Raw genomic sequence first — 12,374 nt, forward strand, 5'->3', positions numbered from 1 at the left:
CATAATTCTGTTTTTTTTTTTTTTTTTTCAATTTTCAACAATATTATAATATCATAGTATTTATTATATTTCATATGTGTATATATATATATATATATATATATATATATATATATATATATATATATATATACACATATATATACACACTGAAACTTTTAGAATAAAATAAGTTCTCACTTTTACTAAACTTCTGACTCTGATATCTCAGAATTTAAAATTTGAACTTGGATTTCAAAGTTTTTGGAATTCTTCCTCAAATGTTAGAATTTAAGAAACATTTTCAAATTTTGAGAGTATTTTTTTGTTAGAATTTTAAGAAATGTCAGGGAAACAATTTATTTATTTATTTGGGGGGGGGGGGGGGGGGGGGGGCTTTACCCTGTATTTAATCTTATTTTATTTTATTTTATTTTATTTTATTTTATTTTATTTTTTATTTAATTGTATTTCATTGTATTTCATTGTATTTTATTTCATTTTGTTTTATTTTATTTTTTATTTTTTGATCAGTGACCTTTGATCTTCTTCCATAGCAAAAAACTTAAAACAAGTGACTAAAAATCTTAAACTATCAGGAGAGCATAAGCTCATAGGGATCATAAATCAAATTAGGAGTGGAGTCATATTTTTATCTGTTTCCATGCAGCACAACGGCATTCTGCAACTTTTGTTCACTCCCCCTAGTGGCCTTTAGACAGAATGCAGGTTAAAGGAGGTTTTTTTTTTTTTTCTACTTTGATTCAAAATAAACCTAATTGTCTTTATCTTTGACGGCACAGGTTGTAACTTAAGCTATATGTGTTCATTTAGTTTTTGATAAAAAGGAACATTAACCCAACCACTCAGGGGTTTGGTATTTGGAGGAACTTTAACTTGACTGATAGGCTAGTCAAACACTTGCTGCTAAATGCAAAGGAGACATGTATGAAACAACTACAGGCTTCGAACCCTCATGAAAACCTGAGATCTTTCTGAACAGCTTTGAACAGCTCCATCACAGAGTCCGTCCATGCCTCCCTCTGCTGCTGGTCCTCCAGTCGAGCCAGAGTCTGAGCGCTGTACACCAGAGTCAGCACGGTCCTCTCAAAGTCCGTCTGGCTCAGAGGGCGCTGACGCTGGGCGAGCTCCGCTGTCAGCCGACGAATGTCAGAGAGCCTCCTCGGGACGACGTCTTCGCAGATGACCTCCAGCTTCTCCACGCTCCTCAGGGAGGCCAGCTCCTCGTCTGGGATCAGCATGGTGGGGTCTCCATCTTGGATTTGCATTCCAGAGAGAAGAATCTGAGACAAAGCCAGTCAGAGAAATGGTTTTGATTATCTTGCCGCTGGACAAAGTGTTCTTATCTTTTTAATCTGGACATCTCAGCAGAGTAAGGCGCCCAAAACTGTAAAACTTGGATCCTTTTCTGCACATTCCCAGAAAATCTAAACTATTTTATGGTTTTAAAGAAAGGGGCAGTGAAATATTTGGACCCAGAGGATCCCAACTGACCTCAAAGAGCAGGTTGACGTCCTTCATGGATCGCTGGAATGTGGGATTAATCAGCGAATATGTCCCACGCTTTATCCTGAACGCGTTGGGATACAGAGCTACAACACAAGAAGAGGGAACAGAATTAGAGGATCTTCCTTTATTCAGAGAATCCTACAAACCTGTGGGTGGGCCAGAGGTTTCATAAACACAGATACATTACCGCTCAAATATTCAGAGACAGAATCTGGCTCTTCCTTCACTCACACAGGAGTGTCAGCGGCTGCAGAACCCTGAGGTGTGATATCTGTGCTCACAGAGGGTGCTGCTGACCTCATTTGGTCAGGTTTCAAAGTGAGTTCATATGTGAAGCAGATGAGGGACCCCATCATCTGAGCGAGTCCCGATAAAGCTGGAATGAAGCCTCACGCTCTCTGCTCAGGGACACGGCTGCTGGTGCCAAATCTCTGCGATAAAGCTCCATGAAACCCATATTTTACTGGAGGTGATATCCGGAGGCGATTCCAAACGGCTGCACAGCTATACTCCAGGAGTAAAACATTACAATTTTCAGGTGCTGACACTTCATGGGGGTGTTTTATTTAAAACCACTCACTTTTATTTTCTTCTTAACGCTGAGAGAAGAAGCTGCACCTTTCGTGTGCTGCTACCTTTCAAGACAAAAACTAATTAATGGTTTAAACTATGATGCATTAAAAGAATGAAGCTTAAAAGAAGCATAAATGATTGATTTTTACCCTGAGTTGAACAAAACTGCTAACACCATTCTCATGTCTGTCCGTCAAATATTAAACTTGTGCTGGAGGGCTGTTAGCTCAGTATTGAGCCTGAAAACACTTAAACAAATTAAAGCCTGGATCTGCCAGAAGGTTGATAAAACGTGCTTCATAATTAAACTCACTTTGGCCTCAAAATAAAAAAAAAGTTTGATGTTTTCCAGTGGAATTTATGGAAGCCAGTTCCTGCCATCACATGTTGAGATAAATAAAAAAAGAAGGAAATCATGACTAATTCGATTATATCACATTACATCGTATAATGTCAATATTATCATAAAACAATTTGGGCTTTAATCACTTTTGGTCTCATTATTGAACTCATCTTTTCCTCATGATTTTAAGTCCAACTTTCTAAAATATTATTTCATCTAATTTATAACTAGATCGAGCAATCGATCAATCAATTAATCAATCAATCAATGGCAGGTTCCTCTTTTGTATTTTGTTTCTCAACAGGTGGAAACTGGCTTCTATAAGCTTTAAACATCTTTAATGAGCTGAAAACATGCAGCTCAATTAGCTAACAGCTAGCTCTAGCTTCTTTTTGAATCTAGGAAAACACCCTGAAATTTTGACATTATTATACAATTTTTTTAATACCACTCATAAAATTTGAGTTCCATTCTTATTCTTTCTTTTTCTTTTTTTTCTTTTCTTTCTTTTCTTTCTTTTTCTTTTTGAAAGTTTAATATATATATTTTTTTCATTTTTATTTTTAAGGTATCATTGCAATGTAAGTTGTTATGTTTTTAAACTTGTTTTTTTTTTTTTTACTTTTTTTTTTTTTGGGGGAAAATGTTCTGTTCACATTTTTTGCAGTTTTACTTATCTTATTTCTCAGTCTTTAAAAGTTCTTGTTAAAATTTCAGTTGTACGACACAATTCTTGTTCCAAGCTGTAATTGTGTAAACTTCTCTGTTGTGGGATAAATAAAGGATCATCTTATCTTATCTTATCTTATCTTATCTTATCTTATCTTATCTTATCTTAAACACCCAACACCTTTATATGGCTCTTGAGTTGCCTAATGCTTTAGTGAGAAATGCATATAGTGGACACAGGCCCTAACCACTAAAGTTTACAGTTCCTTTCAGCTCTGTGGAGGTTCTGATACAATTTTTTAGAGTAATAAAAGCAGAGCTCATCATAGAAACAAAACCAACCACACCTGTATTTCAAGGGACATAAGTTGCAGATGTAGCTAATGCTAATGCTACTGCACAACTTCTACCAACAGTTTTTGTGTTTTCATTGTAAAATCCCATTGGACAAAAGTGAAAATGAAGAAAAAAGGGAATTTTAAACCAGACTGTATGGTAAATGTATAAGAAAGGAAGCAGAAGTTAAACTTTTATAACCTCACTGTAATCTCACGTTGAAGTCTTGAGAGCAGCTAGAGAAAAGAAAATGCTATCAGTGGACACAGGCCCTAACTGACTATAACGTCTTGCTACACATACAATCCAATAAACAACCTTTTTAACTACAAACAAATATGTCCCCACAAAAAAGTAAAACATTTTTTTATACATATTGATTTAAATTTGAATCTAATAAACCTTTAACTTTTCCTTGATCTCCCTTATTCCTCCAAATCTTATAGCATCATTCTTACAAAATAGTCAAGGAAAGTTCAAGCTTATTTCTCTTACAGAGCCAGTTTTTAGTTCCCTGACTTAAAAATGCAAAAGTCAGATCGGGTTAAATTGTTAATGAAGCCAGAAGAACATGTCTGTGTAACAGGAATCATTTATAAACCAATGTGATCTTACAACAGCAGATTTGCATTCCCCACTTTTGCATAACAGCCTTGAGTGAGTTCAGATATTCCCCCTGGTGATGGAAAGTCTTTGGGAGGTCAAAAAGGAAACAAAGTAGGAATAAAAAGGATGGAAAACAGTAGAGAGGTCAAACCAGGATGAAAAACAGCTCTATGCACATTCCCGTGTCCTCAGTGTTTTTATTTTGTCTACTACCGTACTCTAGACGCTTCAGTGTGAACACAACATGACAACGTCTAATGAGTGAGACTCCAAGACAAATTCAGTGACACAGTTTCAGGAAAATTAAGTCACAAGAGAGAAATTAAAGCTGAAGGGCAGGATGACTAAGCTGAACCATCCTTTGAGCTCCTCCAGATTCCTCCTTCTTTTTCCCTCCATGCCATCCAGAGCCCAGCTCAGCGTGCGAGCCAAACACAGATCACACACACAGATCTCAATGAGGTGTTCAGTATAAACACCGGGCTTCATCTGATTTTCGATCCAATTGTCCTGCAGCCCTACAGCGGCGTCTACGCTGCGCTGACTCGCCAATTCTGCAGTAATGATCAGCTCCAGCTGCCCGCAGCCTCGCCAGCAAGAGACATTCAGCTCCATAGCATCTGTTAGGCCAGCCAAAGCCACACGCACGGCGCGATCTCTCTGTGTACCTGCCTCCTGCTCGGGCGACTGCCAGGCCTGGCTCTGGCTCTGCTCTCACAATGCAGACACCAACAGAATGTAACGATTATCTGAAGCTCTGTGTTAAAACACATAAACACACCGAAATGATCCAGCAAGTTTTCTGGAAGTGGAGAGAAAAAGAGTTGCACTACCACACCAAAGCTTTGGGGGCAGTAATGAGCAGTTTCTCCATAGTTAAACTAGCAAAGAGTGTGCAAATTAATTAGGAACTAAATTTAGGCGGTAGATCAGAGGGGAACTATACAGTGAAGGAGAGGTGATGATGTTTTCATGACTGGTTTGTTCATGCGCCCTCTAGTGGTTGCACTAACAGTCATGGATTTAAGTGTAGCCTGTTGCCCTATTCCATCAAACAGCGCCTCTAAAGATCACTATTTCATTGATTTTGATTTGGTTACATATTGTAAAGGTGGACTTTAAACAATAACCATTCTTCCATGCCTACGAAGTACATGCTAACAGTTTTAAGCTAGGTGCTGCAATCATAAAATCTTGATTTTATATCAGACAAACACCAAACACATAGGATTTGACATATTTGACAAGAGCCCTGTTTCCACCAAGCAGTCTGGTTTGGATCAATGCAGTTTGGTACGAGTCTGATCGGTAAAACCTGATCCTGTTTGAGCTTCTACAGGCAATAGAATAGAATAGAATAGAATAGAAAATACTTTATTTATCCCCGAGGGGAAATTCAGGAGTCACCGCAGCATTTAAGAAAACAAAAGTAAGAAAGAGTATAGAAAGTGCAAAAAGGTCCATAAGAAATTAGATGACGACATCCCGTCCACCACTCGTCCACCACTCTCCAGCCAGTCTCCACCTCCACAGGGTCAAGGACTGAGCCTCCCCAGTAGCCTGTTCAGTCTCTGTCTCCTGGATCCTGTCTGCTCACAGCAGGTGAAGTTCCTCCGATGTGTCGCTGGCGTCCGATGTCAGCTCCGTCAGCCACGTCCGTGAAGAGCACGATGCCGCTGGGTTAGCACGGCTAGCTCGTCCATCCCCCGGAGCGAGATCCCACGTTCCCAACAACGATGGATGGAAGGACAGGTCCACGTTGTCATCTCCCAGCTCACACCCGAGAACCGGCACGTCGTCCTCACCTCCTCCTCCTCAGCTCGAGGGAAATCATCAAGCCCTACACCAGTTAGCATTGGCATGCTACAGGCTGCTAACAGCTGAGTTTGCATGTAAACAATGCAGCCATGGTTACATGTAGGATCTCCAGACAAACACAGGAGAAAAGTAGTCAAAAATATCGCAGAAGCCACAAAAAGTTTGGTGTCCGTGACCGACAATGAACCATACAAAGTGATGATCCACTCCAAATACAAAGATTACGAAAAAGAGACGAAAAAAATGACAAGAAACAGACAAAGAAGAGAGAGCTGCTGCAACAGGCAGCTACTTGGGTAGCGCCTAGCAACGGAAAAAGTGCAATGGTGCCCCCTCTTGGAAGGCGGCGTGTAAGCCAGATGCCCATAGCCATGTCAGTTACTTAAAGTGATACTCTGGGATGGAACAAGTTGGGTCCTATCACAAGGTTTAGGGCAGAAATTACCCCTACAGCAGTGTTTTTGTGCAGCAGAAGCCCAGAGCGCACACACCAAACACCCCCCCCCTGCTCCTCTGCCGGTTTCCTCTGCACTCAGACGGGGCCATATTTTACTTGACCAAAAACACAAATAAACGGACTCCCACCGAAAAAATCTGATATTGGTCTGCATTCACACTTTATTTAGAGAATTTTCAGCGCGTTACTGTCACACAAAAACACCGCTAAATAAGGCTCTAGTTCTCATCGTGTCGTAAAATGGCGCTACCTCCACTGCAGAGCCACAGCTGGCTACGATGCTCTCGCCGCTTAGTGTATCAGTCCGCACGCACGGCGTGCCAGATATAAACAAATGCAGGTAGTCTGCCAGGATGAAGAATTCCAACAAAGAAGAAAAATACGACACAGTAAACAAAGAGCAATGATGGAAGACATCCAGCAATTCGTCTTATTTGTGATTTTCATTTGGCTCTTTGTGACAGAGCACAAACAAGCTTTGTTTCAGGGAAGGCTGTGCATCGCTGGGAGAAATACAGAAACTGCTGTCACAAAGTAAGTGATGATTCTTTGGACCAATCAATGGTCTGCATACATAGACTATAGAAAAAATTGACGTGAGGTCACCACAAAAACTGCTCCCCCTTGTGGCTGGCTGCAGTATAGAAAAAAAAATCCCTCTCCCCAGTCATTCCAGATGGGCTGTGGTCAAACTTTAAAAAATTAATACACCTGGTAGAAATGTTTCTCAAATCCGATTGTTGTGGTGATTTGAAGATATCATTTGGCCGTCTTGTATTCAAGTCCTCTTTTTTCAGAAAAGTTTTAGTTACATTAGTTATGAGTGGTTAAAAATGAGTTTTTTTTCGGGGATTGTAAAACAGTCTTTACTGGCTGCACAACTGCTACCAATGGCGACGCCTGTGACAGGGGTATTTTGGCTTCAAAACTGTACAATGGTTATTGGTACTCAGTTATTTGGGGATCTTTCCCAGGATTCGTCAAACAAAATGTGTGAAAACAGGGCTAAAGTCTCTCTCTTTCCTCTATTCCCAGATTAAGCTAACTCACTGTTAGCTTTAGCCTTATGTATTCTGCAAAGGCAGACATGGTTTAATACATTTTTTGTGAACACAGCAGTCTTATCTTGTTAAACTCTTAAAGGATCAAGAGTTGGCACTAACAACAGCATCATTCCCGATCTGCATGACTTCTAGAGAAAACTGTGATGCAACACTGTTTCCAGAGAAAGCAGCGCCACAGGACTCTTTCCACTAACAATGAACATTGATGGTTTGAGTGCATCACATGCTGGAAAATTTACACTCCTCGTTGAATGAGTGACTCCCAAATGCACAATCAACGGCAGAGGAGGGAAGCGTGTGTGGAGACACTCCAGCTTCAGAGGAGCGATGTCAGAGTAAACAGAACTACACCCAGGGGGGTGGAGGAGTGTGCTCATTAGAACACGGGTTACGTTACTAAAGGATGGAGGAGATGGAGCGAAGAGACAGCTTGGAGACGGAGCGATGCTGATTTACATTTAAAATGAATCATTTGTGATTTGCTGGGAGTATTTCTCCGTCTCTGTCCACCCAAACTCAGCGGATAAGAAAGGTAAGCTTAAATTAAAGTTTACTCCGTCGATAGTGGAAAACAATGTCGACAACAGACAAGAAGCCAGGACAGCAAAGCAGAACAAAAAGGCCAAAGCAGGCCAGCCAGGAGTCCAGAAAGCCGGCAAAGGTTAATAACAAGAAAAGCAGACAGACAGACAGGACAGATAAGGTTGAAACACCAACGCTGGGTAGCACAACAAACAATCAGACAGGGTATGGAGAGAGATACACATATACACAGAGAGGCTGGTTGGAGGCACGGGGATCAGGTGGGTGTGGAGGTCAGGGGAGGATAAAGGAGTGGAGGAAAAGCTGAGGGTCACGGCGGGGCAGGGAGGAAGAGGGCAGAATCAGGGAAGTACACCTGCAGCAGACAGCGAGTAATCCTGAGAAATCTCTGGTAAGATTGGACCATAACTCTTAAATCTTCATCCAAAGTCCCTGCCCTGTATCCCCAATACCCCAGCAAGATCTACCCCTGAACAGCCACAGCCAAAGTGTAATTTAACCCAATATTTCAGGAGAGTAAACTGGATAATCTCTGAGCTTTTTCCTCTGTTGATTCCTTTCTCTTCCTCCAGCGCTCCGAACAATCCGTCTTTGGAAGGGCAGGCTTCTTCCAGTGTCATTATGCTCAGGCAGGGAACGTGTAATCTCCTGCTAGCCGCTCGCAAGGAGACAAGGGAACAACAAAGATCCATTAATTAGCCGGGCTAAATGGTATTCCTGGCTGGAGGGATGTGTTGACGAGGGAAGAAAAGACACAAAAACACAAACGAAATGGACGTCTAAATCCCTCCGGCTTACCGTACAGAAAGGTGAAAAGGACACAGAAGAGTTAGATCTGTACTGAAATGGCTCGTCTTCTACTTAGCGATCTAATTTACATCTAAATAATGTTAGCATCAAAATAAATGACACACTTTGAACGTTGTGTACAGACTTCCTCATCAATCTCCCACTGAGGGAGATATCTATGAGAGCCAAGCGAAAATTAAGGCACTCTGTATCGCCTGGGAGTCGAGATAAGCGTTAGCGCAATGGATGTTAGCTTTATTACTGGTTAATGATTGGAAGAGCTGGGGAATGGTCACATTTGTTAGATTTCTACTTTACTGTAAAGCCTTACCCAAAAATAAAATATACTGAAATAAAATCCTTCTTGTGTTTCCTGTTAAGAAACAGAGTTAAGTTTTAGTCACACCCACCATTTTTTTTCTTCAAATATCATCAACAGCCAAAGGAAGAGCATCATTTTCATTAAACAAGGAAATAAACAAAGTGTATCAAACTGTTTCAAAGGGCTAAAACTTACTGAAAATAAAACTATGAAGCATCTTGGCACCTTATAGTTTGTTGTTTTGGTTTTGCTGCTAGCAACTTTGCACTAGCTAAAAACTTAACTAGCTAAAAACTTAACTAGCTAAAAGACTTGTCTTTAAGTTTCTTCTTATGCTTCTTTTTTGCCTAGCATTTGTTTTCAGTTATCACACTGGTTTTACCTTAGCACAATTTTGCTAGCTCTGCTTTTTCTACTGTTTGGTTGTGGCGCTAGCAAACTATACTGTTTGAGTTAGCATGTTTTAGCTTCCTATTCCTTTGGTTTTTACCACCATGATATAGCTGGTTCCCTTGGTGTCTTTTAGCTAGCTTTTCTGTTTTGACTTGTGGCTTGTTGGTTTGACTTTGCCGCTAGCAACTTTTACTGCTTGAGCAGGTAACTTTAGCTTCTTCTTGTTTTGGTTTTTCTTCCAACAATTTTACTGTTTTTGCTTCTTGTAGTTTGACGTTTCAAGTTGTCTTATGTCAACTGTGTTGCTTTAACACTAGCATCCTTTAGCTTGTTTTAATTTTAACATCTGGTTTTACTTAGCATCTTTGAGCTAGTTAAGCTTCTTCAACCTTACCTATTTTGTTTTTTTTTGTTTGTTTGTTTGCGTTGATTTTTTATACCTTTAGCTACAGTTTTTTTTCTGATGCATCTTTCTGCTTTTTTTTGGTTGTAGCTGAATTTACTTTTCCTGTTTTGATTCTAACATAGTACAGTTTTTTCATATTTTCTGCCATACTTGTAGCATCTTTTAGTTTATTATGCATTTTTTTCTCAGGGATATAATTGACTTGTTTATCAGCTTTCCAGTCAGATATCAGCCCTGAGGAGTTAAAGCATCACGTAGACTTAATAGGTCCTCAGAGCCATCAGGGTAACATGCTAATGCTGCTCCCTCTGTGCACAAATGTGTAATTAGGCAAATGTCTGCTAGCATGTTTGCTGTCTCAGGTGATCAAATGTAGATATTTACACCTAATTCACAGGCTCTAAATGGTCAAAAGAATCGATGAGAACTACTATTAACATAAAAATACATAACTCAACAGCTTCATCAGTGGAACGGACACTAAGAGGAGGAAGCTCTCAGTGACAGGTTTGTAGAAAAACAGGTGATATTTTTATTAAATTAAAGTAAAGAAAGGGAAAAAAATCTGATATTAGTCAGAATGTTTTCCTCTTTTTTATCTGGCTTTGGCATCGTGTGACTCAGTCAAAAATCGTAAGAAATGCGAGTCCTCGGAAAGGAATTTCCTCAGTGAGTGGCTCCAAAAACAACAGAGTGATCGTTTTCCTCAGAAAAACACTCAGCCGATGATGCTGATACTGAGAACTCTAACAGAGACTCTTTCACACATTCATCAGGAAATAACAAGACTCAACCGTAATGCATTTTTCTATCAGTGTGTTTTCTTCAGCTGAGGATGAAAAGTGTAGAAAGTGCTGTGAAAAGACTGGTTTAAATGATGTTTACCACACAGAGAGGAGTATAGAGATATAATATATGCATGAAGGAGTCTGCAGAGTCTCTCCAAGTCCACCTACCTTTTCTTTGGTGCTGAAAGGCTTCCAGGCAGGTAGACAGGTAAACAACAATGAGAGGAGCCCACCACTGCATGCTGATCATCCTCACACACATACGTCCTCACACACACACACACACCCTCGCTCCGTCTCTCTGGGAATCACAGGCATAAATGGACATCAGAACTCCCTCGCTGTCGAATGTGTTTCTGTTTTCTCAAGCAGGTTCATTCCCACTTCTACTGTTTTTATTTTTCTCCTCCCTCAATCCACCCTCCATCTCTCCTTATTTCTGTGTGTGTGTGTTCCCAGCTCAGGCCAGACTGTCTGGGCTCTCATCTGGAAATCATCAGGACTTGGGTAGCGCTTGCTCTCTTGGCTGGACTTCTCTTCACTGGCTGACTGGTTCAGTTAGTGACCGGATAACTGGGTGACTGGATGAGTGGCTGACTGACTCACAAATCGATCGTCTGAGTGTGATGCATCCTTTGAGCTCGAATCAAACCAGAAACAAGAGATGGTTGATCAGACATGAAAGGCTCTTCCAAAACTGGTTCAGAGCTTTATTTCTCTGAACTCTGGTATAATTTTACAGAACAAACAAACTGCTGTGATTTAGAGACATATCAACATTATGGATGTAACATCAAAAATGAAAACAAACATTCATTCAATCAATTTGTTGTTTTCACTGGAAATTCCCAAGAATTACAAGACAGAAATTCCATAGACTGTTGGCCGTTTCTTCCGCCTTAACTTTTAGTTTTTCAGGGAACTGACTCAGAGATTACGGAAGGATCCTCACCCACCATTCTTCTTAAATTTGTTTTCTGATTTTCTCAACTGGGGCTGAGGGCAGGGGTGAATACTAGGGCTTAGGGTTAGGGTTAAGACTGTGGATAAGGCTAGGGTAAGATTTACAATGACAACCCCCGGCTCATCCATAGACATCCATTGAGCTTGCAGGGGCCGGCGCGTGTTGTCTACCCATAGTTCCTTGTCAGTAACCTTTCCCCCCTTTGGTAATAGATAGAATAGGGCTCTAAATAAAAAAAGGTGAATTGGTATCCACGGTTGGCAAGTCTTTTGAATCTTCGACAGGAAAATCTCAGAATGATGAGTGGTGGTGTGAAGTTTTGTTTCTGAGTTGAAATGGAGGTGTGTTAAGTTTAGGAAAAAGTTTTCAGGCGAGGTTTTTAAGGATGAATTTAGGGTTAGGATTGGGTTAGATATGGGGTAGGTAAGAGTGTTTGGGTTTGTTTTTTTAAGGCTAAACTTAGGGTTAGGATTAGGTATGAGGGTAAGTTAGGTTAAGGAAAAAGTGTTTGAGCTAGGTTTTTAAGGCTGAATTTTGGGGTTAGGCTAAAGGTTAGGTATGGGGTTAGTTTAGGTTTAGGAAAAAGTGTTTTGGTCAGGTTTTTTAAGGCTATATCTTTGTTTAGGTTTAGGTTAAGATCTGGGAGTAGGTTAGGTTTAGGTAAGAGTTTTGGTTTTTTTTAAGGCTAAACTTAGGGTTAGGATTAGGTTTGAGGGTATGCTAGGTTAAGGAAAAAGTGTTTGGGCTAGGTTTTTGAGGCTAAATTTAGGGTTAGGATAAGGATCAGGTATGGT

The 12,374-nt window shown here is 40.3% G+C and overlaps 1 protein-coding gene across 1 annotated transcript; it reads right to left on the reverse strand.

The window, feature by feature from the left end:
• Positions 1–869: 869 nt before the first annotated feature.
• On the reverse strand, positions 870–10,866 carry fam180a (family with sequence similarity 180 member A). Its single transcript, XM_074698732.1, has 3 exons — positions 10,785–10,866; positions 1,495–1,592; positions 870–1,283 (listed from the first exon to the last, which is right to left on the reverse strand). The coding sequence occupies exons 1-3, from the start codon at positions 10,864–10,866 to the stop codon at positions 954–956; spliced, it is 510 nt and encodes a 169-aa protein (XP_074554833.1). The 3' UTR covers positions 870–953.
• Between the last annotated feature and the right edge of the window lie 1,508 nt (positions 10,867–12,374).

This window comes from Halichoeres trimaculatus, unplaced genomic scaffold (genome assembly GCF_033239565.1).
Source record: "Halichoeres trimaculatus isolate MK-OKI-2021-1 unplaced genomic scaffold, fHalTri1.1 fHalTri1_scaffold_21, whole genome shotgun sequence".
In the NCBI taxonomy this organism is placed as follows: Eukaryota; Metazoa; Chordata; class Actinopteri; order Labriformes; family Labridae; genus Halichoeres; species Halichoeres trimaculatus.